At 39.2% G+C, this 27,704-nt stretch overlaps 2 protein-coding genes across 10 annotated transcripts in view; one reads left to right on the top strand and one right to left on the bottom strand.

The window, feature by feature from the left end:
* SRPK2 (SRSF protein kinase 2) overlaps positions 1-27,704 on the top strand; it is a 237,020-nt gene that overhangs the window by 116,388 nt on the left and 92,928 nt on the right. The gene's annotated exons all lie outside the window — the stretch shown is intronic.
* Positions 12,321-13,161, bottom strand: LOC309810389 (small ribosomal subunit protein eS1). Its single transcript, XM_082632387.1, has one exon. The coding sequence runs from the start codon at positions 13,141-13,143 to the stop codon at positions 12,349-12,351; it is 795 nt and encodes a 264-aa protein (XP_082488513.1). The 5' UTR covers positions 13,144-13,161; the 3' UTR covers positions 12,321-12,348.

Raw genomic sequence — 27,704 nt, 5'->3', positions numbered from 1 at the left:
TGACAGTGTGAAATATTTAATTTTTTTGTTTTAAAAATATACCAAACTTAATTTGGTCCTTGGGCTTGGAGTAAGATTATCCTGCAGAGTTGACAGTGGCCCTGAGGACTTTTTCTAAGGGCAGATTTCCTTCTGCTATCTTTAAGCATCTCCAAGTATCTTTGACAGGGGTAGGGGAGTAAATGATGATAAACCTGAAGAAGTTGTTTGGTCATTTTGCTGAGAGCGTTGAGCGGGGCCTGTGAAGGGAGGAAGAGGAGAGTTGCCGTGGTAACAAAAGATCCTGTCTGACTTGATCTTCATCCTGCGCAGAATCACTCTTTCCTGTAAAGGAAGGGATCATCTTGTGATGATGTGGTTATAGAATTTTAGAACTGAAAGCAGCATGATATATTGGAAAGAGTATATGGCCTTTGGAGCTATGAACCAGAAACTAAATCCTAGCTAGCTACCTAACTTCTTTGTCTTAGTTTTCCTAATTTTTAAAATAAAGATGATAGTGCCCACCTCACATGGAATTGTAAGGATTTAAGGAGATAATATATATAAAATAGAGGCTTAAGAGGCAGTGGATGGTACTGTTTTAGGAGAGAGAATGTGGCATAGAAAAATAGCGATGTTTTGGAATTAGGCCAGATTTTTGATTGAGCTCGGATCACTGACTGACTTTGTTTACCTTGGGCAAGTAGTTAACCTTCTTTGGGCCCCAGTTTCTGTTTCTGTATAAAGCAAATATAAGAATGCATAGCAGTTGGGTACTCATGAAATTTAACTGAGATAATGTACATGAAGATAATGTATATGAAGTGTTTAGGACAAGATAACAATTCAGTAGATGGTCTAGGAGCTGGTAGATGCTGCAGAGAAGGAACGTCTAAATTTAGCCCATCAGCCCTGTTACATACCACAATTTGCCACCATCTAATTTTGGTATCAGGATTAGAATTCTTTTTTTTTTTTTTTTTTTTTGCAGTATGGGGGCCTCTCGCTGCTGCGGCCTCTCCCACTGTGGAGCACAGGCTCCAGACGCGCAGGCTCAGCAGCCATGGCCCAACGGGCCCAGCCGCTCTGCGGCGTGTGGGATCCTCCCGGACCGGGGCACGAACCCATGTCCCCTGCATCGGCAGGCGGACTCTCAACCACCGCGCCACCAGGGAAGCCCAGGATTAGAATTCTTTAGAAGCAAAATTACCAAAAGAAATATACATCCCATTCTTACCACACAATCTTTTTTTAAAAAGTTAATTTATTTTGTATTCTGACATCATTTCTCTGTTTTCACTTAGAGTTCTTGCATCTTCTTGCCTTTCAACTCTTCCCTCCAATTTGACAAAATGATTATTGAACATTTTTAAAAACTGAAACAAAATGATAATAAAAATAAAGATTACAGACTGTGAACTGGAGTAGTGCTGCCAAAGGTTACTTTTATTTAAGTACCTTAAACACTTAGGTAAATATTCAGTAAATAAATATATCAGATAGAAATATTTGATAAATAAACATTTTGGTAAATATCAAGTAAATATTTTCATTTGTAGTAGGTAAAGTCCTACAATAAATCAAGAGCATATTTAATATAAAACATATGGAGAAAATGTATTTTAGGCATTGCCGTTTCAAAGCAATATTCTTTCTCATCGCCCAGAAATCTTTCCATTTTTGGAGACTAGTGAGGTTCAAAGGTCAGCTGTTAGCTCACCCTGTACTTTCTGAAACTACAATCTATGTTTAGGCTTTTAAAGTTAAAATTTTTTGTTTCTTCTCCCTCCATTTGTCCCCGACTGTAATTTCTGGCCAGGATTTATATGGAGGGGACTCTATAAACCAGGCATAATGTATGCTGCCTTGCGTGTTTTTTGTACCTCTTCTATATTCTTGGGACTCAGTTTTGAAGAAATGTTTTAAAGTAGTTCATTCCATACTGCTTCCAGATAAAATGATTATTTCACTATTGCTCCATAAAAGGATAAAAATAAGTTTATAGAAAATTTACTTTTGACCTTTTAGTTTGTGCCCAGTGTATTTGATCTAGAGGTTGAATTTACTGTAGGTAAAATATGATCAGTGGTGATAGGGAATGTGAGCAGGGTTCATCTTCAAAAGAGAATACTTTGAGAAAAGAGGTAAGGAAGTAGGTAGCCTGTAGGTAAGGAGCAATTGCTGACTAGGGCAGGAAGCCAAAAGTGAAGAAAAGTGAAGCTGCTACAAAGCAAGATCCTGGCTTAAAAGGGGTGGGTGGGAGGGATTAAAAGCTCAGGGGCTCTGGCTTTCTTATTCTTATCAACCATTTATCACTGTATTTAAATCTGTATTCAAAGTTTTCATACTTTCATATTTTTCTCTTGCTTTATATTATAGAGTAGTACTATTCCTATATCTGGTTCTGTCTAACTAGATTTTGTTAATTATGTTTTATTTTCTGCTCTCATCCCATTACATCTTATCAGCTTCTAGGAGTATGTTTGAAACAGTGTATTTTGATGATCAGGCTATTTTCCCCCTCTAGCCTTCTTAAGGGCTCTGACCCACTTACAGGGGGGAAAACCAAAAAGATGCCGTTATTTTATTTTGGGTGTGAAAAACTGGATGTACTGCTTCAGTGGTGCCCTGATGATTCAGGGAAAAAGTCTTTTGTTCTGTATGTATTTTTTATTGAGTGACTTCCTGTGCAAAGATAAATTGTATCAACTTTTTTTCTAACTTAAGGAAGGTGCGTTATTTATATTTTGTACTTTCTGATGCTAATTATATTATAGGTTTTTGTTTAAGAAGTTTTTTGTTAAATTTTTCTCTTTTTTTTATACATACAATGTAATGTAATGAACATGATGTTCTTGTGGTGTTTTCTTTTTAAAACATTCTGTGAAATATAACAAGCATGCAATTAACTGAGTAAAATGTATTAATTTCAGTATACAGCTCAATGAATATTTACATATGCACATTTAAATATGTACATATGGGTACAGATTTACCCAGGAAAGTTCCTTAGTGCCTTTTCCTAGCCAATCCTGGCCCCTAGGCACCAAACAAAACCCTTATTCTGACTTCAAACACCATGGAATAATTTTACCCGTACAGGCATACTTTGGAGATGTTGTGGGTTTGGTTCCAGACCATTGCGGTAAAGCAAATATCAAAATAAACGGAGTTACTTGAATATTTTGATTCCCCAGTGCATATGAAAAATTTTTTTTTCAATTTGCTAGGACTTAGGTGTTTCTTCTTCTCCTCCCCCTTCCCCCTCCTCCTTTTTTAAAGGTTTCTCTTTTTGCCAAGTGATAAAAATAAGTTGTGCTAAATAAGTAAGAAGAATTTGTAATTCATATCCTCTTTGGACAAATGGGACTATTTCTTAAGTAGGGGTTCCTAAATAGTAGGCTCAGCTATTCTGATATGTAAGGGAATTGTACAATTGGATTTGCCAGGGATTACCCCAATTTATGTATGTTTTCTTGGCTGACTTATTAATAGGGGAAGGAGGGAAAGAAGCCCTTTCACTCTCACAGTGTATTGGGTGATGAACATGTGGTCGTCGTGCCCTGGCTTAATGACTTCATAGATCTCCAGTGTGGTCACAGTGTCTACGCTTTCTTCTCTGGGGTCAAGATGTCCGCTTCCACTGAAAGCTTGGAAAGGTGTGCTCCAGAATGGTTGTGGTTGTTTCTGTCTAGGTGGAATTACAAATAATGTTACTTTCTTCACTGTCTTGATCTCTCATTTCTAACTTTCTACTAAAACGAAATGATTCTGTTATTAAAACCAAAGCAAAACAACTAAACATGTTTTCAAAAATCGTTTAATTTTAACAACAATAAAAGGGAGACTGTGTAATGGTAAAGCCTATCAATCAAGCTTCTGCATGCCAAGCAGTACAAACTGACTGGCTATTTTCAATACGAATAGAAGATATTGGAATGATTGAAGAAGGTGATGGAACAACAGAAAAGCTAAGGGACAGCTAAGAGACGCAGCAGATACCCTCATGCCATTGGCTTAGTCTTGGGATCTCATGGCTACTGGACACACCACCACTGTAGCTGGACCCGTCCGACTTTGATTTTGCTACCTGTGCCCTTGAGTGACTCTTTGAGAGAGTGAGAGTGTTCCAAGCTGAGCCTGGGCCTCCAGAGAGCAGGAACAGACCACATCTCCCACTCCAGGAGGGGGAGGCAATGCTTTTTGGTGACTTCCATTTGAGCATTTTTTTTTACCATCAGTTTACACCCAAGGGATGATGATGATGATAAAAATAATAATGATGATCTAGTTATCTTGATATTCATTTATTAGGAATTTGAATGAGGCACGCAGTGCCTTTAAAGGGAATCTACTTTGACTTGAAAATGATTGTTAATTGCCCCTAGTTGGAGTCTCAAGTAACGTTGCTTTGCTGTTGTTTACCCTGCATGATTCAGCCCTTACTTAGAACCTCTTGTCATTTCTTTGTCTGGTTGGCAGAGTATGGAATACTAGTTATTTTGACAGGGGTTGACTTAGATATATGCCTTGCCTTTAACTCTTGGTTATTTTGCTCGTGAGTTGTGTGAAGCCTAATAATACTGTAGCTTTTTTAGAGCTTTAATTTTCAGAATGTACCACCCCTGTTATTGGCTGTTTATAAACATTTAAATGATTTTCTGTAAATCAGTCCAAGGCTTAAATGTTTATAATGAACCTAAAACCAAGCACGAAAAATAGAAATATCTTCTGTTAATTGCTCTGGACCTGTTTCCTTGGGTTCTTTTTTTTTTTTTTGGTGGTAATAAATTTATTTATTTACTTTTATTTTTGGCTGCATTGGGTCTCCGTTGCTGAGCACGGGCTCTCTCTAGTTGCGGTGAGCAGGGGCTACTCTTCGTTGCGGTGCACAGGCTTCTCATTGAGGTGGCTTCTCTCGTTGCGGAGCACGGGCTCTAGGTGCACGGGCTTCAGTAGTTGTGGCTCGCAGGCTCAGTAGTTGTGGCACACGGGCTTAGTTGCTCTGTGGCATGTGGGATCTTCCCAGACCAGGGCTCGAACCCGTGTCCCCTACATTGGCAGGCAGATTCTTAACCTCTGCACCACCAGGGACGTCCTTTCTTTGGGTTCTTAAAGTCTGGCTTACAGTTTTAATAGAGCACCAAAGTGGTAGGCACCATCTGTGTGACAGTTCATCACTTATCAGAGTCATGGTATTCAAGTGTGCTGAGATTGCAGAATTTAGTGAATCTTTTTATTAGTAGACCTGCAGTAGGGAGTGGGAATACATAGGATGTTATGACAAATAGTATTTGTTAGATTTTCTATTCTAATTTTCTCATTTAAGTCTTAGAATTGAAAAATCATTTGGCAGCCTCCAGAACAGTATTTCAGAAAGTCACACCTTTTCAAACCAATTTTTTTTTTTTTAATATTTATTCGGTTGCACTGGGTCTTATTTGTGGCATGCTGGCTCCTCATTTGTGGCATGTAAACTCTTAGTTGTGGCATGCATGTGGGATCTAGTTCCCTGATCAGGGCCTGAATCCAGGCTCCCTGCATTGGGAGCAAGGAGTCCCAACCACTGCACCACCAGGGAAGTCCCTCAAACCAAATTTGATCAAAAGCATACAGTCTGTGGTTTTTTGAGGAGTCATTTTTATTTGCTGCTGAAATAGCTTTCTGGCATCTCTTAGGAAGCCGATAATGCAGTGTTCTGGCGGCTCTTCAGGTGCAGGACCCGTTTTGTCAGAAACCTGACTTGATGGTATCACCTACTATAATTTAAAGTGAATCCTCAAACCAGTGTCTGTCTCTTCAGAGATGTTATGTCATATTCTGCATCTTGCACCACTGTGTGAAAGAAACTGTGTTCCCAAACTGTTGTTTGATTCTATCTGTATATTTTTGGAGATGGTTCATTTGGCTGTTTTCATTTATTTATAGTTTCTTAATAGAAGTCTTGAAGCAGTTTATCTTGGTTGCTTTAATTTGGTATTTCACACCTGGTGCCCATAAAATCTTACTTGGCTCCTGGTGATATGTATGGTGCACTGGTTTGCCCTCACCTCCTTTCCCTCTCTCTGGCAGGCAAACTACAGGCCATTATTATAAGCAGTATCATATTAGGGGAAAGATGCTTGGTTTAATATGTCAAAATTTTTGGATTTTCTGGGGCTTCCCTGGTGGCGCAGTGGTTGGGAGTCCGCCTGCCAATGCGGGGGATGTGGGTTCGTGCCCCGATCCGGGAGGATCCCACATGCTCCGCAAGGGGAGAGGCCACAACAGTGAGAGGCCTGCATACCGCAAAAAATAAATAAATAAATAAATAAATAAATAATTGGATTTTCTAATCTTGCACCTGTTGTTTACTAGCTGTGTGTTCTGGAATGGGTCTCTTACACTGTCCTAAAATCTGTTTCCTCATCTGTAAAATGGGTATAAAACCTGCTTTCTCTTTTATAGCACCACCGTATGAGAAGAAATGACATTGTTTTTCAGAGAATCAGGAACTTATACAAATTATAATACACCATTATTTTATGTGCTACTAAGAAAGAAAATTCACTGCCTATTAAACTATGATACACCATTGATTGCAAAAATGCATCCTGCTTGTGGAAATTATAAATGTAAAAAATAATGTGCATTAGAATCAATGAAATATGTTATATGTGAAAGCTCCATTGTCCATATTGCTGTAAGAGTGATATTTTTAAAACCACAAATCTTATGCTGTCATTTCCCTGCTTGAAATTCCTCAGTGACAACCATAGCCTAAGGATAAAATCCAGACCCTTAACATGATGAACAAGGTCTGGCAAAATCTGGATCAAAGCGTGGTGTCCAGAACAGCAGCATTGGCACCACCCGGGAACTTTTAAGAAATGCAACCTCTTAGACTGTACTCCATTCCTGCGGAATCAGAAACTCCAAGACAGACTCCAGAAATCTGTGCTTTAACAAGCTCTTCAGGAGCTTCTAGTATGTGCCACACTTTGAGAACCACTGATCTAGGTCAAACATTTTAAATTTCACTTTTCCCCTTCCTCTAATGTGCATGTAGAAGTTAATATAGAAGTACCGTGACTGCTAGAGTATCAGGTGAGTACTCTGCTCAAGAAGTTATCTCCCAGAAAAGAGCGCTGCATAGCGTCTCTTATATGAGGGGGAACTATCTCAACGACTATGTTGAATAGAATTCTTTGTAATGACATTATGAATCAAAATTATTTTAATCAGTGCTTCGTTTCAGATATTTTTAGAATTCAGTAGTGGAAGTAGTAAAAAAAAAAAAAGACAAAGGCATTTAACACCAATTTTACAATTATTTCTCACAGTTGCCAATATTGACTGTCTTTCTAAGGCCTTTTAAAGATCACATAAAAACGTAAAACAATAATTGACTGTAATGTGGAGATGGTATGTGTATAAAATGGGAAAATTAACTGACCTGAATGAAATAGTTATATCGACTGGGGATAACAGTTCAGTGGCCATATCTTATATACTTAAGTAAAAAAAAAAAAAAAAAAAAAACAGTTTATCTCAAGAATCTTAAAAATGGAGATGCTATCTTTTGGAAAACTGACTATATGAAGTGGCTTTATTAATGGAATACAGTCGTGACAAAGATGCATGTGAAACATTTGAATAAACTTGCTTCATGAGAGTGAGAAAAACAATCTTTCTGAGTAATATTCATGTGAATTAAAAACTATTAAATAGTTAAATTAAATATATTTAAATTAAATATTAGGTATTGTAAGTGAATATTTGACTGTTCCATCTCTCTAGCTAAAAGTCACTTAAAAATTTCGGGGAGCAATTGCCAAATAATAGTAATTGTAGTTTCCAAACACTACATCGTTCTCTCTGCCTGGAATGGTCTATCACATCTTTCTCCTCATTTTGGGGTTCTTGTGTTCTTTGAAGCTCTCATACCCTTCTCTGCCCACATCTGCTGTGCCTTTTTTCTTTCCCACCCCGAGGTTAAGAGTACCCGTCTCCTGCTTCCTGTAGCATCAGTGCACCTAGCTTCATTGCTTGGTGCTTTCTGTAGCTTCTTTATTTCTTCTATTAATGTGTAAGTTATTTTAAGGCTGTCTCCATAGAGTAATGCATAACTAAGTGTAATGAGCATGGGCTTTGTAGACAGTCTTGGTTTGAAGGATGGCTTATCCGCTGTTTAGTTTTATAACCTGGAGACATTTATTTAATTTTAGTCTCCAGATAGTGAAGATAATAATTAGTTTGTTGAATTATAGTAAGGATTGAATGAAGTGGCAAATGGGAATATGCCCATGGCCCAGGATATATTTCTTAAGTGAGAAAGAGAGATTTTTTTTCTAATTTAGACCTCACTCTCTATGGACAGATCAAAAAGCAATAGTAATCCATAGATGTAATATTAGCGTATGTTTCAAAATTTTATTAACTAATATTATTTGCATCGTTTCAGACAATATTTGTTTAATTCTATCCCCTAGAAAAAAAATCACCCACAGCCTCACCTTCCAGTGGCAACTACTGGTATATATGTTTGCAGTCCTTTTCTTGTCTATTTTTTATTTTTACATAAATGAATTTACTAAAATAAAGTCTCATTTACCTGATTATAACTGGAATAGGAAAAGTCTTCTTAATGTGAATCTATTTTAATTAAGGACATAAATTTCACATAAATGGTGAAAAAGGTTTATCTGGGCCTTATCTTGGTATAAGAATAACTATAAACTATTAAAATTAAATTAATTTTACCTTATACTTAACAAAATATAATATCATTGTTGCATCTGTAGGCCAGTTCATAGAATGAACAAAGAATGACTCAAATATTACTTCTGTTGTAATATCCCCATTCCCCTCCCTCCAATATATTTCACTTCCTGTTTGAATTTTACAGGAATTACTGAGGGACTTATTTTGTCAAATAGTTGAGAGCTTCATCTCTTTTAGCAGTGACCTCCCCTAATTCTTATATGTATATGTTGTCCTCATTTGAAGAGCCTCTTAATGCATTATTTTTGTTGATCTTGTCATCTGCAGTTGTTAGTTGGTTGGCTAGGTTCTCATTTGTCAGGAACTTTGCTACTATTTATATCTATTTTATTGTCCCCTTGAAGTCTTGTATATTTTCAAGATTTTTAGTTTCATTGAATTGTATTGATATCTGCATTCTGTTATCAAATGCTTAGTTTCAGAGAAAAACTGACTAATCTATGCCTCCATTAAATAGATCTGTGTCTTTTTTTTTTTAAGTAGGGAGAGAGACTTTAATTTTATGACTGGTCACTTCATTTGTGAATACTTTTGTGTTATTTACTTTCTTTTGAAAACTCATTGCAAGTTTGTGATTAATGACAATTTACTAAATACAGTTTTTAATATGGCCATTTTTGCTTTAATGTACTACTGACTCTGTAAACTTCATTTTAAAAATAAATCTTATTTTTTAATGAATTCAGGAATATTGGATTCATAAGGTCCTATAATATTGTTTGCTACTATAAACAGTGATTCTTTATAATTGTTATGTACTCTTTTTAACTGAAAAATGTTTGGATTGTTTTCTATGAATAAATTCCTAAGGCAGGGTCACAGGATAGGATTTTTTTTTTTTTTTTTTTTTTTTTTTTTTTTGCGGTATGCAGGCCTCTCACTGTCGTGGCCTCTCCCGTTGTGGAGCACAGGCTCCGGAAGCGCAGGCTCAGCGGCCATGGCTCACGGGCCCAGCCGCTCTGTGGCATGTGGGATCCTCCCGGACCGGGGCACGAACCCGTGTCCCCTGCATCGGCAGGCGGACTCTCAACCACTGCGCCACCAGGGAAGCCTCAGTACACTTTTATCTATGTATATGGTTGTTTTTTAATAAAAGTAGAACAAATTTGAAAAGTAAATCAAGGGCAGCCCATTGGTGTATATATATATATATATGCCTTTTATAGGAAAGTAAATGCACTCTAGGTAAATTTTTTGGCATCCTGTGTTCTTCCATTCATCTTACTTAAGTGTGCCAGATTAAACCTTCTGAGGCACACGTGGTTTTGTCACTTCCTTACTCCCCGTTTACTGCTTACTTGCTTTTCTACCAATTTCAGAACCCAGCAGTGGTCTCCAGCGTCTCTCTGCACCATCTTTGCAGCTGAGTTTGTTCTGTTCCACGGATGCCACGCTGCTGGCAAGCCTAAAGCCCCGCGTTTGCCTGTGTTCTCCTTACTGCTTTCCCTCTGCCTGATGTGCTTCAGCTCCATTTCTGCCGGAGTCTTAACACATCCTTAAGGGGCCGTCTTAAGTATCTTTTTCACTTATTAAAGGAGTACCTTTCTCTTTTATTAAAGGATTTTGTGGTTTTGGTCACTCTCATCCTCAGATGCTCTTGCTGAGACTGAGCCCCACAGCATGCAGCCTGTCGGCTGTGTTCATTCCTGCTCTAATTTATTAAGGCTGGTAGAGGGACTGAGTCTCTTGTTGCAAATTGTCCTCCCCAAGCGTGCCTGTATTCTACCTTCAGGTCAGGACCAGTTCAATCCTACATCCCCTTGAAACCTTCCTGGATCACTAAGTCCTCATCGTTTTCATCGGAACCACTTTGTTCTTAAATTAAAAGCTATTGTGCAATTTTTATCTTCGCTCCTGGGCTAGATCCCTGGGACACTGACTCTGCTTTGATTTTTCTTTTTTGTTACCACTCTTACTTGATAGTATATTCAGTGTTTTTGCCCTGTATGTGCTTGCCTGATATTTCTCAGCTCTTGGCCTTGGTACATAACCTCAGTAATCTTACCAGGACGTATTCCTATTCTGTGATCATGGAACCTGACTCTAGAATTTTATCCCTGAATGAGAGGGAGGGAGAGAAATATCTCTGTCACAGAGATTAAGGCTATATGTTTGATATAATAATGATGAGATATTTAGATGTCTGGATTTTTGTATGTTAGCACAAAAAGAATGGCTCTTTAAAGCAACAATGTCTCTTAAAATGTTGAGGTGTTTATATATGCTTGCTTTGTTGAGCTGAACTTGCGGCAGTTTTCTTGCTCTCTTGGGTATCTGCTTTTTAAACAACTGTTGGTGGGCTAGCGTCATTCCAGCTTCATTTCCACAGTGATATGGCAGCAAAGAGACTGTTATTTCTGTGAGCAGTAGTTAAAGTTAATATAGCAGAAACTAAAGTGTTTCTTTGTAAACTACAATGTTATATATAAGAAAGTGCTGTATGACAGCATGTATTAGTTTCACTCCAAAGTAAAAGAATAAAAATGATGTTATTATTTCTACATTTTTACTTTGTGCCCATTATACATCTAAAGAACTTTTATTGCATCTTTCATAATTCCCTTTAGTATCCAGATATTGGATTGTCAAAAATTTTTGTTTGAAACGTTCTTGAAGAGATATTTTCAGAAAGTTGATGTGCTTTTGCAGCTTCAGATGGAAAATTTTAAAATGTTATTCAAAAGATCTAAATCCAGACACTGTACTTTTCTAGTACCATCTAGTCAGTTTTAACACTTATAGTGAACTTCATCCATTTCTTTTTATTCTTTCTCCTATATCAACTTAGGATATTGGTTTTGGCAACCATTCATATTTTTGTTATTAAAATCTTCCTATTTTAAGAATAGTAGATTAAAAATAGCTTGTGGATATGGATGTTTGCCCTTGTCACTTATTTCCCCCTCCCTCATTTCTCTGAGGGTCAAGGTAGGTTGTGAGATGTTTGCTGTGCTTTTTTCTCCTTTTTTGTTAATAATAGTTTTTAAATGAAAGAGAAAGGAAAAAATATTTCTTTGGCCTCTCAGAACTGCTTTGTATTAATAGAACATTACATTTTTTGTATAATTGAGTACAGTATAGTAACTCAGTTTTTTTTTTAAATTTATTTATTTAATTTATTTATTTTTGGCTGTGTTGGGTCTTTGTTGCTGTGTGCGGGCTTCCTCTAGTTGCAGCGACCCAGGGCTACACTTTGCTGCGGTGCGCGGGCTTCTCACTGCAGTGGCTTCTCTTGTTGCAGAGCACGGGCTCTAGGTGTGCAGGCTTTGGTAGTTGTGGCGCCCGGGCTCGGTAGTTGTGGCGCCCGGGCTCAGTAGTTGTGGCTCGGAAGCTCTAGAGCACAGACTCAGTAGTTGTGGTGCACGGGCTTAGCTGCTCCACAGCATGTGGGATCTTCCCGGACCAGGGCTTGAACCCATGTCCCCAGCATTGGTGGGCGGATTCCTAACCACTGCGCCACCAGCGAAGCCCGCAACTCAGTTTTTACATCATCTCTCTCACTGAATACAAAACATGGTAGAGGGAATTGAATTACTATATATTTTTTTTTTTTTTTTTATCACAAATGATGTCTTTTATTTGTCACCAGTAAAAGGCTGAGGTTTAAACAGATTCCTGGACTGGTGGTTCATATCCATCAGCTCGTTCAACTTTAGCACCTGTCTCGTCCCCAGTAGCTTTTCCAGAACTACTACCTTCACCATGTAGCTCCATGAGTTTTCCCAATTCAAACTTGGGCTTCTTCAGCATTTTTACTTTTCTAACAAAGACATCGTGGAGTGGATAAATAGACTGGCAGGCCTTTTCTATGTCTTTTCCAATGCTGTCTGGAATCAATTTATTGACCACCTCTTTCAAGTCATTTGTCTGCACCTCTCGAGTCATGACTTCCATCATCTTCTTACGGATCTGGCGGACCTGCTGGTGCTGGGCATAAGAGGTCTTCCGAATCTGATTGTTGCGTTTTTTAGTAAAACCCACACAGAAGAGACGAAGCAAATAACCATCGGTGGTCTTGACATCAACGTGAGCTTCAATCATGGTCTGCCATTTTTTGACCATGGAGCACATTTTGTCACGGGTAAGATCCATGCCATGGAAATTAGTCAGGCAGTTTTTGCCCTGAACGTCCTCAGTAATAAGCTTGAATTTTCTAAATGCAACTTCATCATTCTGCAGATCAGCAAGGCTCACTTCAAACACACGACCCTTGAGGCCATCAGATGCGATTTTGGTTCCTTGAGTTCTCGTGACTAGTGTTTTCCCAATATTTCTTATATTGAACATAGCTGGTGCTTTCACATCATACCAATCTTTCTTAGAAAATGGGTCAACCACTTTCTTCTTGGCTCCCTTTTTACCGCCTTTCGTAAGGCGCTTGTTCTTTCCGACCGCCATGGTGCTGCTCCGAGAGCCAAAAGGCGAATTACTATATTTTTAGTGCCTTTAATACATCTACCTCATTGACAGAAGAAATATGACAAAATAAATACATTAAAATCTAAAATGTTCTTCCTTAATACATTCTGTACCTTAAAAAGTTCTGTTTAGAGTTACTGGTTCAATAAATGGCATTTGTTCTAGATACAGATTTTCCTTTAACTGGTAAATGGATTTCCTGTGGTCTGTGACATATGGTGTTAGTTTGTTTGGCAGCAACTGAGGTAAGGGTATAAAAATGAATTCAAAAGTAGGAGGGTGGGGTAGGGAGAATTAGCTATAACTTAAGGCTTGTTAAATGGTCTTGTTAGACTTTTTTTTTCTTTTTTCATTCTTTTCCTTGATATAATTCTGACTTCCCGAGTTACCAGGGATAAATCAAATAGGCCTCAGTTTTCTATTCTGTAAAATGGAGGATAGTAATAATATCCATCATAGAGTTGTAAGGAGGATTGAATAAGTGAACATAGGTAAAGTGCTTAGGACAGTGCCTAGCACTCATTTTAATCTCCCTTGTTATTATTACATTTAATACTTTTTTAAATTGATTGTTTCCTTTCCTATATGGAAGTTTTTAGTTTGATATAATCCCACTTGCCTATTTTTGCTTTCATTGCCTGAGCTTCTAGTGTCATTGCCAGGACCAGTGTTACGAAACGTTCCCCCTATGTTTTCTTCTAGGAGTTTTATGGTTTTATGCCTTACATTGAAATCTTTAAACCATTTTGAGTTGATATTTGTGTATGGTGTAATATAAGGGTTCAATTTCATTCTTTTGCATGTGGATATCCAGTTTTCTCAAGACCATTTGTTGAAGAGACTATCCTTTAAGAAGGCTGTACTTTATCCTATAACAAAATAACTTTTGCTATTTCTTTTTTTTTTTTTTTTTTTTCTTTTTGCGGTATGCGGGCCTCTCACTGTTGTGGCCCCTCCCGTTGCGGAGCACAGGCTCCGGACGCGCAGGCCCAGCGGCCACGGCTCACAGGCCCAGCCGCTCCGCGGCATATGGGATCCTCCCAGACCGGGGCACGAACCCGTATCCCCTGCATCGGCAGGCGGACTCTCAACCACTGCGCCACCAGGGAGGCCCTGCTATTTCTTTATACTGGTAGTTTGGCCACAGAGGTTCATATTCTTTCTCTTACCTGCCTGGAATAGCAAGTGGAGAAATAGATGAGCCTGGTTTTTTTCTTGTTGATGTCTATGAATTTAGTGGTAGGCAAATAGGTAAATTTCTTGAGGACCCCTGAGGATGCAGTAAAGTGAGTCTGAATGGAAGGTGAAGAACATCTGTGATGTGTGATGTGATGGGTACTGAGTTGTGAAAAGAAATCTGGATTTTGAGGCACAGTTAATTTGGCTTTTGAAGTTGCAAGAATAGGAATAGTTGCATCGTTGAAAGAGATGAGCATTTTTAAACACTGGGAGGGAGCCATAGGATTTTTGGTGGGGGTATTGAGGTATCTGAGAGTGATTCTGCATTCTTCCAAATTCATAAACAGGTGTTTCTGAAAAACTTTTTAATCTCTGAAGCCACAGTATGGACTTGGAACCCAGAGGAGGAAAAATAAGAAAAAAGGACTGTACATCTCTCCCTCTCCCTCCCTCCCTCTTTCTTTCTCTCTCTCTCTCTTTCTTTAAATATTTATTTATGTATTTATTTGGCTGTGCTGGGTCTTAGTTGCGGCATGCAGGATCTTTGTTGCCACATGCGGAATCTTTAGTTGTAGCATTCAAACTCTTAGTTGCGGCATGTGGGATCTAGTTCCCTGACCAGGGATCGAACCCAGGCCTACTGCATTGGGAGCTTGGAGTCTTAGCCACTGGACCATCAGGGAAGTCCCCTCCATAGTCTTAAGAGTGCTTGTTTTCTAGATGCAGCCTATTAAACTTCATACATAAAATTAAATTTCTTTTTGTGTGTCTAATTAACAGTGTAAAAAATGGCTGGGTAGTTTTTCACCAAATGTAGAAGACTTGAGATGTTCTGAGTGAAAATATAGGCTTTGGGGTCCTACTTTGAGTGGCTTTGGGAGGAAGGTGGCCAGCCTCTGTGAGAGGGGCTGGTGGATGATTTGGAAGCCCTGCCGCACTTCATCCAGGACGTAACACAGATGGCAGCAACTCACGGCTTCCAGTGTGAGTCTTGAATAGAAAGTTACCAGGGCAGATGAGCGTAAGTGCTGGCTGGCGGCTGTCTGTAGCCTGCTCCGGGGGTAAGTAGCAGCAGTGATTCTCCAGTGCACACGTGGAGAGGCCAGTCACTAGTCTTAAGTAAAATCCATTGTCCGCGGCCTTTATAGGCAAAAAAGCAAGCCAAATTTTACTGGCAGTTTTTGGATGGTGGCAACATGCTAGGAAAGGGGATCTGTTGATTTGATATTTTAACACCCTTTTTCTATTTAAGCTCATGTGTGTCTTGAGATCAGGGCTTTTGCTCATGAAAAAAAAATTAACTTTGATATAGCAAGTAAACATTTGAAACTTTTTTGGCCACGGGGGATGTTTAAGTTCACTTTTAAATAGTAGGTCAACATACAAAATTCATGAAATAAAATCAGGTATAATGGCAAGGTAAATTTTCAGACAGTTTGAAGTTTGATTTGGAATTCTAAATGTTCCAAAAATGTAAGATGGTGGCAAACTGAAACTTGAGGCGACATTAACCAAGTGATAAGTTTGTTCAGAAAAACCCGAACGAACTTTTTGGCCAGCCCAATATTTACTGGGTAGTCACAATGTGTTAAGATCTTTTTTGAACAAAGGACAGAGATTCTGAATTCCTAGAAGTAACTCTTTACAAAGCTATGCGTGGCCCTTATGGAGAAAATGACAAAATATTACTGAGGACGTAAAAGCCCTCTTGAACATAAGGTGAACATAGGCTGGAATGATTTAATATTGTGCAGAAGCCATTTCTCCTGAACTAGTCTGTCAATTCCCTGAACATGTGTAACTTGATAATCTGATCTAAAATAAACAATTGCTGGGACAATTGGTTATCCATATGGAATAAGCCAGTACTAGAGCCCTACCTCACACGTTAAAGAAAAACTCCAGGTGGGTAATTCTGTGAATCATCACTGCATCAGAGTTGAAGGTGTGCATAGCCTGCTCATTAGAGTTTTACTTCTAGATACACACTTTCAAGCAAGGGGGTTCCATATTTTATTCTTTTGTGACCCAGTGCGTACATTGACCTGTCTGTGTATAACTGAAATATGTTTAAAGAAGCAGTACTCTTATACATGAAACACGCATTTTCTACTTTCATTTTTAATAAAACATGGTCTGTAACCAAGTATATTGGTTTCATGAGTTGCTGAGTGTAGCTTGACAGAGTCTGCCTTTGAGAAACCCTTGTATGCCTGTACAAGGAGATGTGTGTGAAAATGTCAGCGTGTTTGTGATAATATAAGGTGATACATCCCGGACGTTCATTGAGAAAAGGGCTCAATGTACTGGTGAATATTCAGGTGATGTAATACTATATGACAGTTACAGTGAGAACTGGAGTTACCTCTGTCAACATGGGTAAATCTCAGAAAACAAACTGAGTGGGAAAGAAAATGGTAAAGTGACATACGATATGATACAACATATTGTTTATTGGTACAAGCTGTATGGTTAAAGTATAAACCATGTATAAACATGCATGCATAGACTCATGCACAGGAATGGTGAGTCTTAATTTCAGGATAGCTTTTAACTGTTGAAGGAGGGGAATGAATTCGGGGGCTTCAACTCTGCCTGTAATAACTGAGTCCTTCATTTAAAAGATCCGAAGCAGTTATGATGAAATATCAAGGTCTGTTAATATTGCAAGTGGGTATACCAGTTTTGTGTGTTTAAAATCATGCATGCATATAATATAACAAACAAGAGAGAGAGAAAAAAAGAGCAAAGGGGTTAGCTGAGGCTGGACCCTTAAGCCGGGCCCAGATCATCAGAGTTGTATTTATCATGTTAAGGATATTTTGCTTTATCTCAAGGGCAAAAGGATTTAAGAAAGAAATGAGATCAGATTTGTGTTTTTGAAGGGTTACTTTCACTATAGTGTGGGACATAAATTGGGTGGGTGGAGGCTAAGGGTAACATGTGGTAATAGTTCAGTTGAGGGGCATTTGTGGTCTGAGTACAACAGGGTGGTGGGAAGGGGGGAGGGTCTGTAGGCATCAAGGAGGCCAATTCATTGGTGGCTGATCATATTTAGGGGCAGGGGCTGAAGTTTAGGATAACCCCCAGGCTCTCTGTTCACTGCTGAGGTGTATAAATGGTGGTGGTAGTCCCTGGAAGGGGAAACAGAAGAGCTGGATTAGGTTATAGGTGCACATACAGAGAGAACTAAATGGTAAGTCAACGTTATCCATAGGAAGATGATTATGCTAATCATTTTCAGCTTTATTTTTGAAAGAAATAGAACTTATATTTTATAATTACTGTTTTTATGTTTACTTAGGAGTTTTTTGAGTTTTTTTTTTTTTATTAAGAAGGTAATTTTCTTTTTTAAAATAGATTTATTTATTTAATTAATTTATTTATTTTTGGCTGCATTGGGTCTTCATTGCTGTGCACGGGCTTTCTCGAGTTGCGGCGAGCGGGGGCTACTCTTCGTTGTGGTGTGGGGCTTCTCATTGCGGTGGCTTCTTTTGTTGCAGAGCATGGGCTCTAGACGTGCGGGCTTCAGTAGTTGCAGCACGCAGGCTCAGTAGTTGTGGCACGTGGGCTCTAGAGCACAGGTCCAGTAGTTGTGACGCACGGGCTTAGTTGCTCTGTGACATGTGGGATCTTCCCGGACCGTGGCTCGAACCTGTGTCCCCTGTGTTGGCAGGTGGATTCTTAACCACTGCACCAGCAAGGAAGCCCATGCAGGTAATTTTCTCTTTAAAGATGGAAGAGGGGAATTTCCTGGCGGTCTAGTGGCCGGGGTTCAATCCCTGGTTGGGGAACTAAGATCCCGCAAGCCATGCAGAGAGGCCAAAAAAAAGTTGGAAGAAAAAGGTGCTAAGATTGTTTGACAAAGTACCTGTTTGAATACTAATGGAGATACTTGAAATGATAACAGAGAATTGGGTTTGCATCATGATACAATTTATATATGTTTATAGAACTTTCGCAGGTACCAGTGTGTTTTTTTTTCTTCTGTTTTTTTTTCTTCTTCATGCTTTAGCATTCTTAAACATTAGAAGAATTTTTAAAGTAATACCACTGTTTCCTAGGTCTATAATTTTAACTTCTGTTTCAGTTGCAGCTGGTTCAGGAAGCCAGCTTTGTGTTTATTCTTTTATTACTTTATTGTCTTCCTTTTCACGTGAAAGAAATTTGATAAAACCCAGAGTTGGCAATTCCAACTGACCCCATAAATAGAAACCGTTTTTCTGTTGGGAGCATGCTGGAATGCACGTGCTGGTGGAATGGAAACTTACTTTGCTTCTCTACATCCATCTTTGTATGTTGGAGTTGTTATTAAAAATCTTCAGAGATGATAGTCTGTTGTGTCTTTCATCATCAAAGATTGTGTCCCTTTGTTTGTAAATCAGTGTATTGACTAGCACAGTGCATGGCACGTAGTTGGTCTTTAATAAATGCTTGTTGAATGAAAGTACATGACGAACATATTGAATATTTGAGTCTTTTACAGTGTGCCTTTGAAGTTCAGTTACTACTTTGTGAAGATAAAACATCACTTCTGGAAGCATATTTTTACTTAGAATAAGAACACAGACAGTGGTTCACAGTGAGCAGGATTAAATTATTGGTTTGGGGTGTTCCTGTAATGTAATTCATGGTAGCACGAGCCTTGTTTGTGCCGATCCCTTCCCTGGTCAGGCTGTTTTATAAAGTACCTGTGGGAATTCCAGATAAGGCTTTTTTGTTTAAATTCACACATATATTATTGAGAATTATAAAGTAAATAATTTTATTGTGTTTGCACATTGAATTTATTTTAGAAAAGGATTAGGTAGATAATTTTAGGATTTGGAAGTAGTTTCATATTTTTAAATTGAAGAAAGAAGTTAAATGTTTGAACATTAGCTGTGACCTAACAGATTAAATACCTGTATAGCAAGAACTCAGTTATCCAGGGTTCTTTTCTTCTTCATCGCAACTGTCTAAAACACAGGTGAGAGAAAAAATACAGAGTTTTGAAATTTTGTGATGTGCCAAACCACCAAACCAGAAATTGGGTGGTTTGGAGAAGGTGGTGAAACCTGGGCTTGAGAGAGGAAAACGCGTGTGCAGGTCACCGAACTACAAGAGGACTGAGCTCTGTGGAGGAGCGATGGTCCACAGACCTGAGTGTTGAAGGCAGAGTGTAACTGCTGAGATGGAGTATGGAAACATGGCTTTTATAAGGCAGAAGAGACAGGGTTGGATCCGGATAGGAGATCAGCTCGGGTAGGGAGGTATGGCAGGATGGCAGAGACAGATGGGGAAGGAGTGGCCTTCAATTCTGCATTCTGCTCGGATTATTAAAATGTGGAAAGAAAGCCTGTGGCTGGTCAGCACTTCAGGAATCTCTTCAGAAGAGGCTTTTTCATTTTTGCTGACATCAGGCAAAGAATAGTTGTTACAGTTGATTTTTTTTTTTTTTTTTTTTTAAGCTGAAGAGATCATTTGTGGAATTATTGCCATTGGGCCCATTCTGGGCAGAGAGAGTTAAGGTTGTGAAATCATGTGGTCTCAACATGTTTTTTTCTGGACTGAGAGGCCCTGGGTCGAGGTGGGTCTGGCCCCTCTTACACCTGGGTCATTTTGCACAAAGAGTAATTGCATCAGTAGTGAAATTTTATTCTGTGCCCTTAGTGTCTTTTTAAAGATTGTTTGAATAAATGCGAAAGCATTTGGATAATGCCTGGCTCATAGCAGGAACTAGGGTTTAGATGGCTTTTTCTATCAAAAAAATTATAAACTTCCCTTTTCTGATTCCAGTGTAGTTCCAACAAAGTACTCTGTGAGGTCAGCGGCCATATCACTCTTGTTCATGATGAAGCAGAGAAGGATGTAGTGAATGGTCAGTAAGGTTACAGTTGCATGTAAGTTCAAGTCTGTTGGAAGTGTGTTTTAAAATTCCTGTTATTATCCACTCAGTTGCTGTATTTGCACCAGAATGCTCTTTCTCAAAAATGTAATTTATGATGGAAAACACATAAACAATGCTGTGGAATAATAGTGTTTAAAGAGTTAGCAGTACTCAGAATAGATACTGAAGTAGGTAAGAAAATAGAAGTTTTAAAACTTAACAGTAATTTTGCTGTTAAAAACTATTTGCTGCTTAAAATGCTTATTGAATTGTTAGGAATATTGTTTTCAGTTACTATTTGATCAAATTTTACTTCAGATTTTAAGTTTCAAACTTTATTGATTATAGTGCATTTTTTGTTTTTATAGCATGGATTATTACTTATTAGAAAAGTTAATGAGCCATTGTAAGGAAACAGTTTTTTCTTTGTTAGGATGTCTGTAGTGGAATATGTGCAGGAGCTCATCTTAAGCAGTTAAACTACCAATAAAGATGTTCTCTGATGATGAAGGTGTCACTTGTACCGATTTTTGTATAGCAGTTTCTCAGTATGTTTGATTTTTAAATGTGGAAAATCTTTGACCTGGTAAGTTACTCCTGAGACTGTGTTCCAAGAAAATAGCGAACTATTGAAAGAGTTTTTATTTTAGCTTGGTATCACAAGTCAGACTGTACTATAATGGATTCAAGAATGAGGAGAAACAAATTGACTTTAAAGCATTCATTATATAAAACATTAATTTTATTGCCACATCTAAGCTCCACCTTTTTGGGGGGGGGGCTGTATGTAGTTTTTGTCTGTTTTTTTAAAAAAAATCTTTTAATTAATTTATTTTTATTATTTGTTTTTGGTTGTGTTGGGTCCTCGTTGGTGCGCGCGGGTTTCCTCTAGTTGCGGTGAGCGGGGGCTATTCTTCCTTGCGGTGCACAGACTTCTCATTGCGGTGGCTTCTCTTGTTGCGGAGCACGGGCTCTAGGTGCACGGGCTTCAGTAGTTGTGGCACTCAGGCTCAGTAGCTGTGCCTCGCAGGCTGTAGAGCACAGGCTCAGTAGTTGTGGCGCACGGGCTTAGTTGCTCTGTGGCACGTGGGATCTTCCCAGACCAGGGCTTGAACTCGTGGCCCCTGCATTGGCAGGCAGATTCTTAACCACTGCACCACCAGGGAAGTCCCTGTCTGCTGATTTTAAAATAACCATTTAAATGAAACCTTATTTCACTTTTTCAGGATCTAAGTCATATATTATTTGAGTTCCTAAAATTCTCCCGAATAAGTAGTGATGAATAGACTGTCTAACTTGGATACCTGTAGGTCAAGTGTACACCAGTTGGGAATTTTTGCCTGTTCTTGCCACCAGTTTGTAACTAAGTCCTTAGTAAGATTCTTTATTCATGAATTCCTAACATGTAGAAGTAGCATCTCTAGTCAACAGAATTTCTTATACTTTCAAATGGCACCTTATTACTTACTGCATATTTGGGAGGAAGAAAGGACTAGGAAATGTATTCTTTAATACAGAAAATTTTTGTGACTTCATTGAAGTTCAGAATCAATGTAAGATAGTGAAATCAAAGTTTTAGATTATAGGCTTAGTGATTTAGAAAGCAGGCATACACCTTTTCAATTTCGATTTTTTATTCAGCTTATATCATTTAATGTCTGCCTGAGTAAGCACCCGTGCTAATAAGCACATAGGCCCTAAAGCTTAGCTCTTGTCCTCAGTCAGCTACTCAGCGTCCTACCTGGTAAAGAGTCATCAAGCGCCAGCACTGGAAAGCCTGACACGAACCTGGGTTATAGGAGCTGGTTGACCCTCATCAAGGTGTAGAGAGAACCCAGTGTGTGATATGTTACATGCTCATTAGCTTTGTTGTCATTGTTGTTTTCTTTTTTTTTTTTTTTGCGGTACGCGGGCCTCTCACTGCTGTGGCCTCTCCCGTTGCGGAGCACAGGCTCCGGACGCGCAGGCTCGGCGGCCATGGCTCACGGGCCCAGCCGCTCCGCGGCATGTGGGATCTTCCCGGACCGGGGCACGAACCCGCGTCCCCTGCATCGGCAGGCGGACTCTCAACCACTGCGCCACCAGGGAAGCCCACTCATTCGTTTTTAAGAGAAGGATTTTTAAAAAATGAATTCTGTTGTAACTGTATATGGGCCTGGCCTGGGTGTGGCTCTTCCGTTTCTCCAATTAGGAATTCTCTTTACTCCTGTTCAGGGGGGCAGAGTGGAGTAAGGACTCTTGAGATTCTATTAATCATCAAAATGGTTTCTCATCACAGTACCTTACCATACCTTCTCCAAAAGATTGTAGCCGGATCACAGTCTTTCCTGAAGCAAAGACTTCCTCCAAAATATGCAGTCTTTGCTTCAGGAAAGATTGTAATCTGCCTCCACTGGGGGTTGGGGTGAGCGGGGAAGGAAGGGGCCATGGCTGTGTCCAGCCGAGCTCTGTGTGTTCGGGAGCACCCCCCCAACAGCCTGACCTCTCCCCAGTCCTTGGTTTTCATGCCGAGGCTCTGGGGTGGACTAGTTTCTGGTCGGTGTCTGTCACTGTCGGTTGTAGTGCTTACGTTCTTCCTATTTGTTACGTCCTGCATTGACTTTGTGTTCTAAAAACATTGTTGAATTTCTTGTTCCTTGATTTTTACTATTCCATTGTCTTTGTTATTTTGGATTTTCTTGTTTTTTTGTTTGTTTTTTACTGTGGGAAGGAGAGAAGAAAAATGTATGGTGTCAATCAGTCATGTTTAAATTAGAAGTCCTTTAGCTATGGTTTTCTGAGTTTGAACTCTGAATACTTAATGGTATAATTATTTATATTTTGATGGAATTAACTAAAATTTGGTTTCACTTGAATGAAGTAGGTGATTAAAACAGACTGATTAGTGTAATAACTTTTTAAGAGACATACATTTATTAGAGTGGAATGTCCTATTCCTGAAATCTTTCGGAGCATCAGAAGTTCTTATTTGTAATCTGCCTTTCTTTGCCTGTGCCTATTCGTATTTGCTTCCCTTGCTTATGTTTCAGTCATAAGCACACTTGAGTGTATTACCGGTAGACATCTGTGAGATACGGTAATGGCTTCTTACAGCAGAGATTCTTAACTGTGGGTGTGTATCAGACTCCTAGTGACATGTGCCCAGGCCACATTCCAGACCTACTGAGTCAGAATCTCCTGCCTGTAGGCTTTTGTCTTTTGAAAAAGCTTCTACATGATCACGGTGTATAGTCTTAAGAACTATTGTGTTACAGATCCTAAGATAAATATAGATTGAATTTTGCATGACGTTTTATATCTTGCCAGAAATAAACTCCATATTCTTCATTCAAGGGTGTCAGAATCTGGTTCCGGTCTTTCTTTCTAGCGTTTCTGCCAATATTCTCCTGTGGGTACCTTGTATATCAGCAAAACTGGACTTTCCTGTTGCCATGCCTGTGCTTATTCCCGAGGTTCCCCTTTTGCCTCAGAAGCCCTTCCTCACAGGTTAGCCTCAGTTGTCACTCCTTTCTCTGTGGATTTCGTGGGGACTAAACGAGCCAGAGAGAACATTTCTGTCTTTCTGGGTATTTTGTTTTGTTCTCATTGTATTCCCCGGACCTTGGAACCTTGACTATGTTGAGGTGATGAAGGTAATAATCTTTCTGAACCATGGTCTGCCTTGTTTTATATTGTTATTTGTATACTTGTCTGCTCTAATCTGTTAGACACCCGGTTCCACGCATGAAAACAGCTTTTACTCATTTTTTAACAATAAAATAGTTTGATAAATATTTCTTGAACAAATGTGAGGTATCTTCTCTGTACATGGGTAGTCAAGCAAAATTTTGGAACTATAGGGTAGAATCACAGAAGTTATGAGCACAAGGGTACGAGAGAATATCACAGTCCCTGAGTTCTCTTTGATCTGAGTCGATGGGATGATCAGACTGGTGGAGTACTTCATAGCTCCCGCCCCATCGGAGATACCAGTTTGATGTTTTTCAAGACAGTCCTCAGTTGTGAGATAAATTTGAACTGAGATGGTACTGTGTCGTGTGTGAATACAAGGGGGAGTAATTTGTAGCATTTGGTTTCATGGGTGCTAGTCTCAGCAGCACCTTATGTTTTGAATTTCTGTTCCACTTTAGGTAAGGCTCTGATGTTGAACACTAAAGCTTTTATTTTCTTACCTGTTCAGTGCTGCCCTTGCAGGTTAGTGAGTGGTTTAAAACTAGGCAGTGAGTTTCCCATGTGTTAATACACATGACTGGGGGGTTTGCAGAATTTCGTATTTGGTCGTGAAGAGTATTTGATCTGAACCAACTGGAGTGGGATGAGAGCATGTGTTAAGAGCAGTGTACAGGGGAGAACTCACTGGTGGCTGTGGTGATCGTTTTTTTTTTTTTGAGTCAGCTTTTATTAAGGTATGATTTACATTCAATAAAGATTCACCAGTTTTAGGTGTACAGTTCATGGAGTTGTGACTGTTGTACATATACATGGTATAACCACAACCGCAATCGTGAGGTAACATTTCATCAGCACCAAAAGTTCCCTTGAGCCCTTTTGCAGTTAGCACCCTTCCCCCACTCCTTAGTGTCTGGCAACCATTGATCAGCTTTCCATCACTGAAGTTTCGCCTTTTTAAAATGGAATCATATACTCTGTAGTTTGACTTCTTTCACTTAGCACAGTTCTTTTGAGTTCATTCATGTTCTCGTATTTGTTCATTGTCTTTTATTGCTGAGTAGTTATTCCATTGTTTAACCACAGTTTATCCTTTCTAGTGTCATCTTTTGGTGAGCTTGAAACTGCACATTATTTGTTTAAGGGTTTAGTTGACATCTGGTATCCAAACTACACGAGTATGATTTTTCTTGTTTAGAAGCTCATTAAAGTCAAATAGAACCTTAGACTAAAGGACTTGAATGTAGTGGTTACATATGAATCTGGTAATGTTTCTTCAAGTGTGGCCCTTAAACCACCTGCATCAGTTTCCTGGGGTGCTTACCAAACATGCAGGTTCCTGGGCCTTCTCTCAGTCTTAGTGAGTCAGTCTGTGAGTGGAGGAGTCTGAATGCTATAAGTGGATATCAGTACTACAGAGGATTCATCTCATCCCAGTGAGTGTCCTTCAGTGTTTCCTGTTCAAGCCTCTCACCCGTGTCAGTTATTTACCACGTACGCTTCCTTCTACCGAGTCCACTGGCACAGCAGCAGATCTAGTTCTACTAGAAAGTTGGGTCTGGAAATATTTCACTGCTTCCAGCTGCTGCCTAGGAGGGCAAGCTTCCTTTCTGGCTCTCCAGTCACTAGTTGTATGACCTTGAACTTACCCCCTGTGCCTCATCTGTGAAAATGGGGTGAATAATAGTACTTCAGAGTTGTTTGAGCACTGAGTTAATTATACGAGTAAAGTACTCAGAATAGTACTATTATTTAAGAGTTTGATTTTTTAAATATTGTTATTTTGAGTAGTATTTTTATTGCCACCCTGGAAATACACATTCATTATTTGTTTTAACTCATGTTTACCAGTTTATCAGTCACCATTTTTTCTTGTAATTTAGACCTTCCTCATTGTTTCGTGTCTTCCTGAAATCTATTCTTTAGAAGTTTCTTTAGAAGAAGTCTGTAAATGATGAACTAAGTTTTTGTTGATTTGAAAATACCTTTATTTGTTTTATGTATACATGTTTTCCTTCCTCCCTCCCTTCCTCCCTTGGCTGTGTTGGTCTTCGTTGCTGCGCGGGGGCTTTCTCTAGTTGCAGTGGGTGGGCTTCTCATTGCGGTGGCTTCTCTTTGTTGCGGACCACGGGCTCTAGGTGCACGGGCTTCAGTAGCTGTGGCGCAGGGGCTTAGTTGCTCTGAGGCATGTGAGATCTTCCCAGACCAGGGATCGAACCCGTGTCCCCTGCATTGGTAGACAGATTATTAACTGCTGCGCCACCAGGGAAGTCCCTACGTGTTTTCTTTAGCCAGTTATATAACTGAAAATGACAGTCATTGGCTCTTAGCACTTTGATGATCTTACACCACTGTTGTTTGACTTCTTTCTTTTGTGAACTCTAGTAACAGTGTAATTGTCATTTCTATGTAGAAAATCTGGCTGTTTTCCCCCCCTGTTTTTTTCTCTTTGCTTTGGAGTTCTTCAGTTTTATTGTTCTGGAGATTTCTCCTTGTCTGGAACACTTTGTGCTTTCTGAATTTGAGATGTATGTTCCTTATCAATTCTGGACAATTCTTAGCTCTTCCTTCTTCTCCCTTCGCCAAGAAGCCCAAAGAGTAGATTGGTTAGATCTTCTCATTCTCTACTCCACTTCTCAACCTTTCGTCATATTTTCAGTCTCTTTGTCTTTCTGTGATACGGGGTTCGCCAGAAAGTTCACTCAGGTTTTTCCTGTTTTACAGAAGAACCCAAGCAAACTTTCTGGCCAACCCAATACATCCTAGATGATTTCTTCAGATCCATCTTCCAGTCTCTTGTTTGTTGTGTAATCCATCAATGATTTTAAGTCTCATGCTTTAATTTCCTGCTTGTGCTTTCGTTTCCTTCCTTTATTTCTATCAGTATTATATTTATTTTATATTCTGTATTTCATAGTACTAGTATCTGAAGTTACTTTTGCTGTTTACTATTTCTTTTGGCTTGCTCATTGGGTATTGTTTCCTTATTTATTTGGTGATTTGAAAAAAATTATTAAATCACATCTGCCCCACCCAATCTTAACTGCTTGGAATCCCAGTTAGCCCTGATTGAGGATGCATTTCTCCCAAGAGGATTTGTTTTTACTTCTTCCAGGCACCCAGGGATGGCAGTGACCCGGAAGCACTCTAAATTAATTCTTGGCTTGGGGGTTTCAGAACTAGCAAGGTATAATAATAAATTCAAATGCTAACTCTGCCCACGGAGAAGCTTGAGATTGCAGATGAATAGGAGAGATTTCCCCTACCTCTTCAGTTGAGAGAAGTGTGGGTATCTGAAATTGGACTCACTGGTTGATCCTAGCTCTTCTTTCTCTAGTCCTGTCTCTTCCTAGAACCTGTCTTTGGATGGCAATTGTAGCTGGAATCCTAACCTTATTCTTGAGCCTCTCCCACTGGGATTGGATTTGGTGCTTGCAGAATCTCTCGTTTCTCTGGAAAATGTTTTTCTGATAGCTTCTTTAGGTATCCACCAGTCTCTGAAAATGGCCATTCCTACAAGAACAATGTTAACGTGCTTCAGCATTTTTGAAGAACTGTAGACACAATTCCTATAGTAAGGTTGGCATTAGTGCTAATTGAAACAACAGTCTTAAAAAATAAAGCCATTTATCTAATATTGAAGAACGTGTATGGCTGAAATTATAAAGTTTGAAAGAGGCAGAGTGTATTGCAGTGGACTAATAACTCTTCAGATGACCAAAATTCTCTGCCAGCAATTGTAACTTTTGTTTTCCATCTAGGGGAAACAGTTTTTAAGATGGGAACACTTCTGTTGTGTAAAGTCCATTGAAACCCTAGTTCA

This window comes from Mesoplodon mirus, assembly GCF_964341445.2.
Source record: "Mesoplodon mirus genome assembly, chromosome: 9".
Classification (NCBI taxonomy): Eukaryota; Metazoa; Chordata; class Mammalia; order Artiodactyla; family Ziphiidae; genus Mesoplodon; species Mesoplodon mirus.
This window is presented reverse-complemented; position numbering and strand designations above follow the sequence as displayed.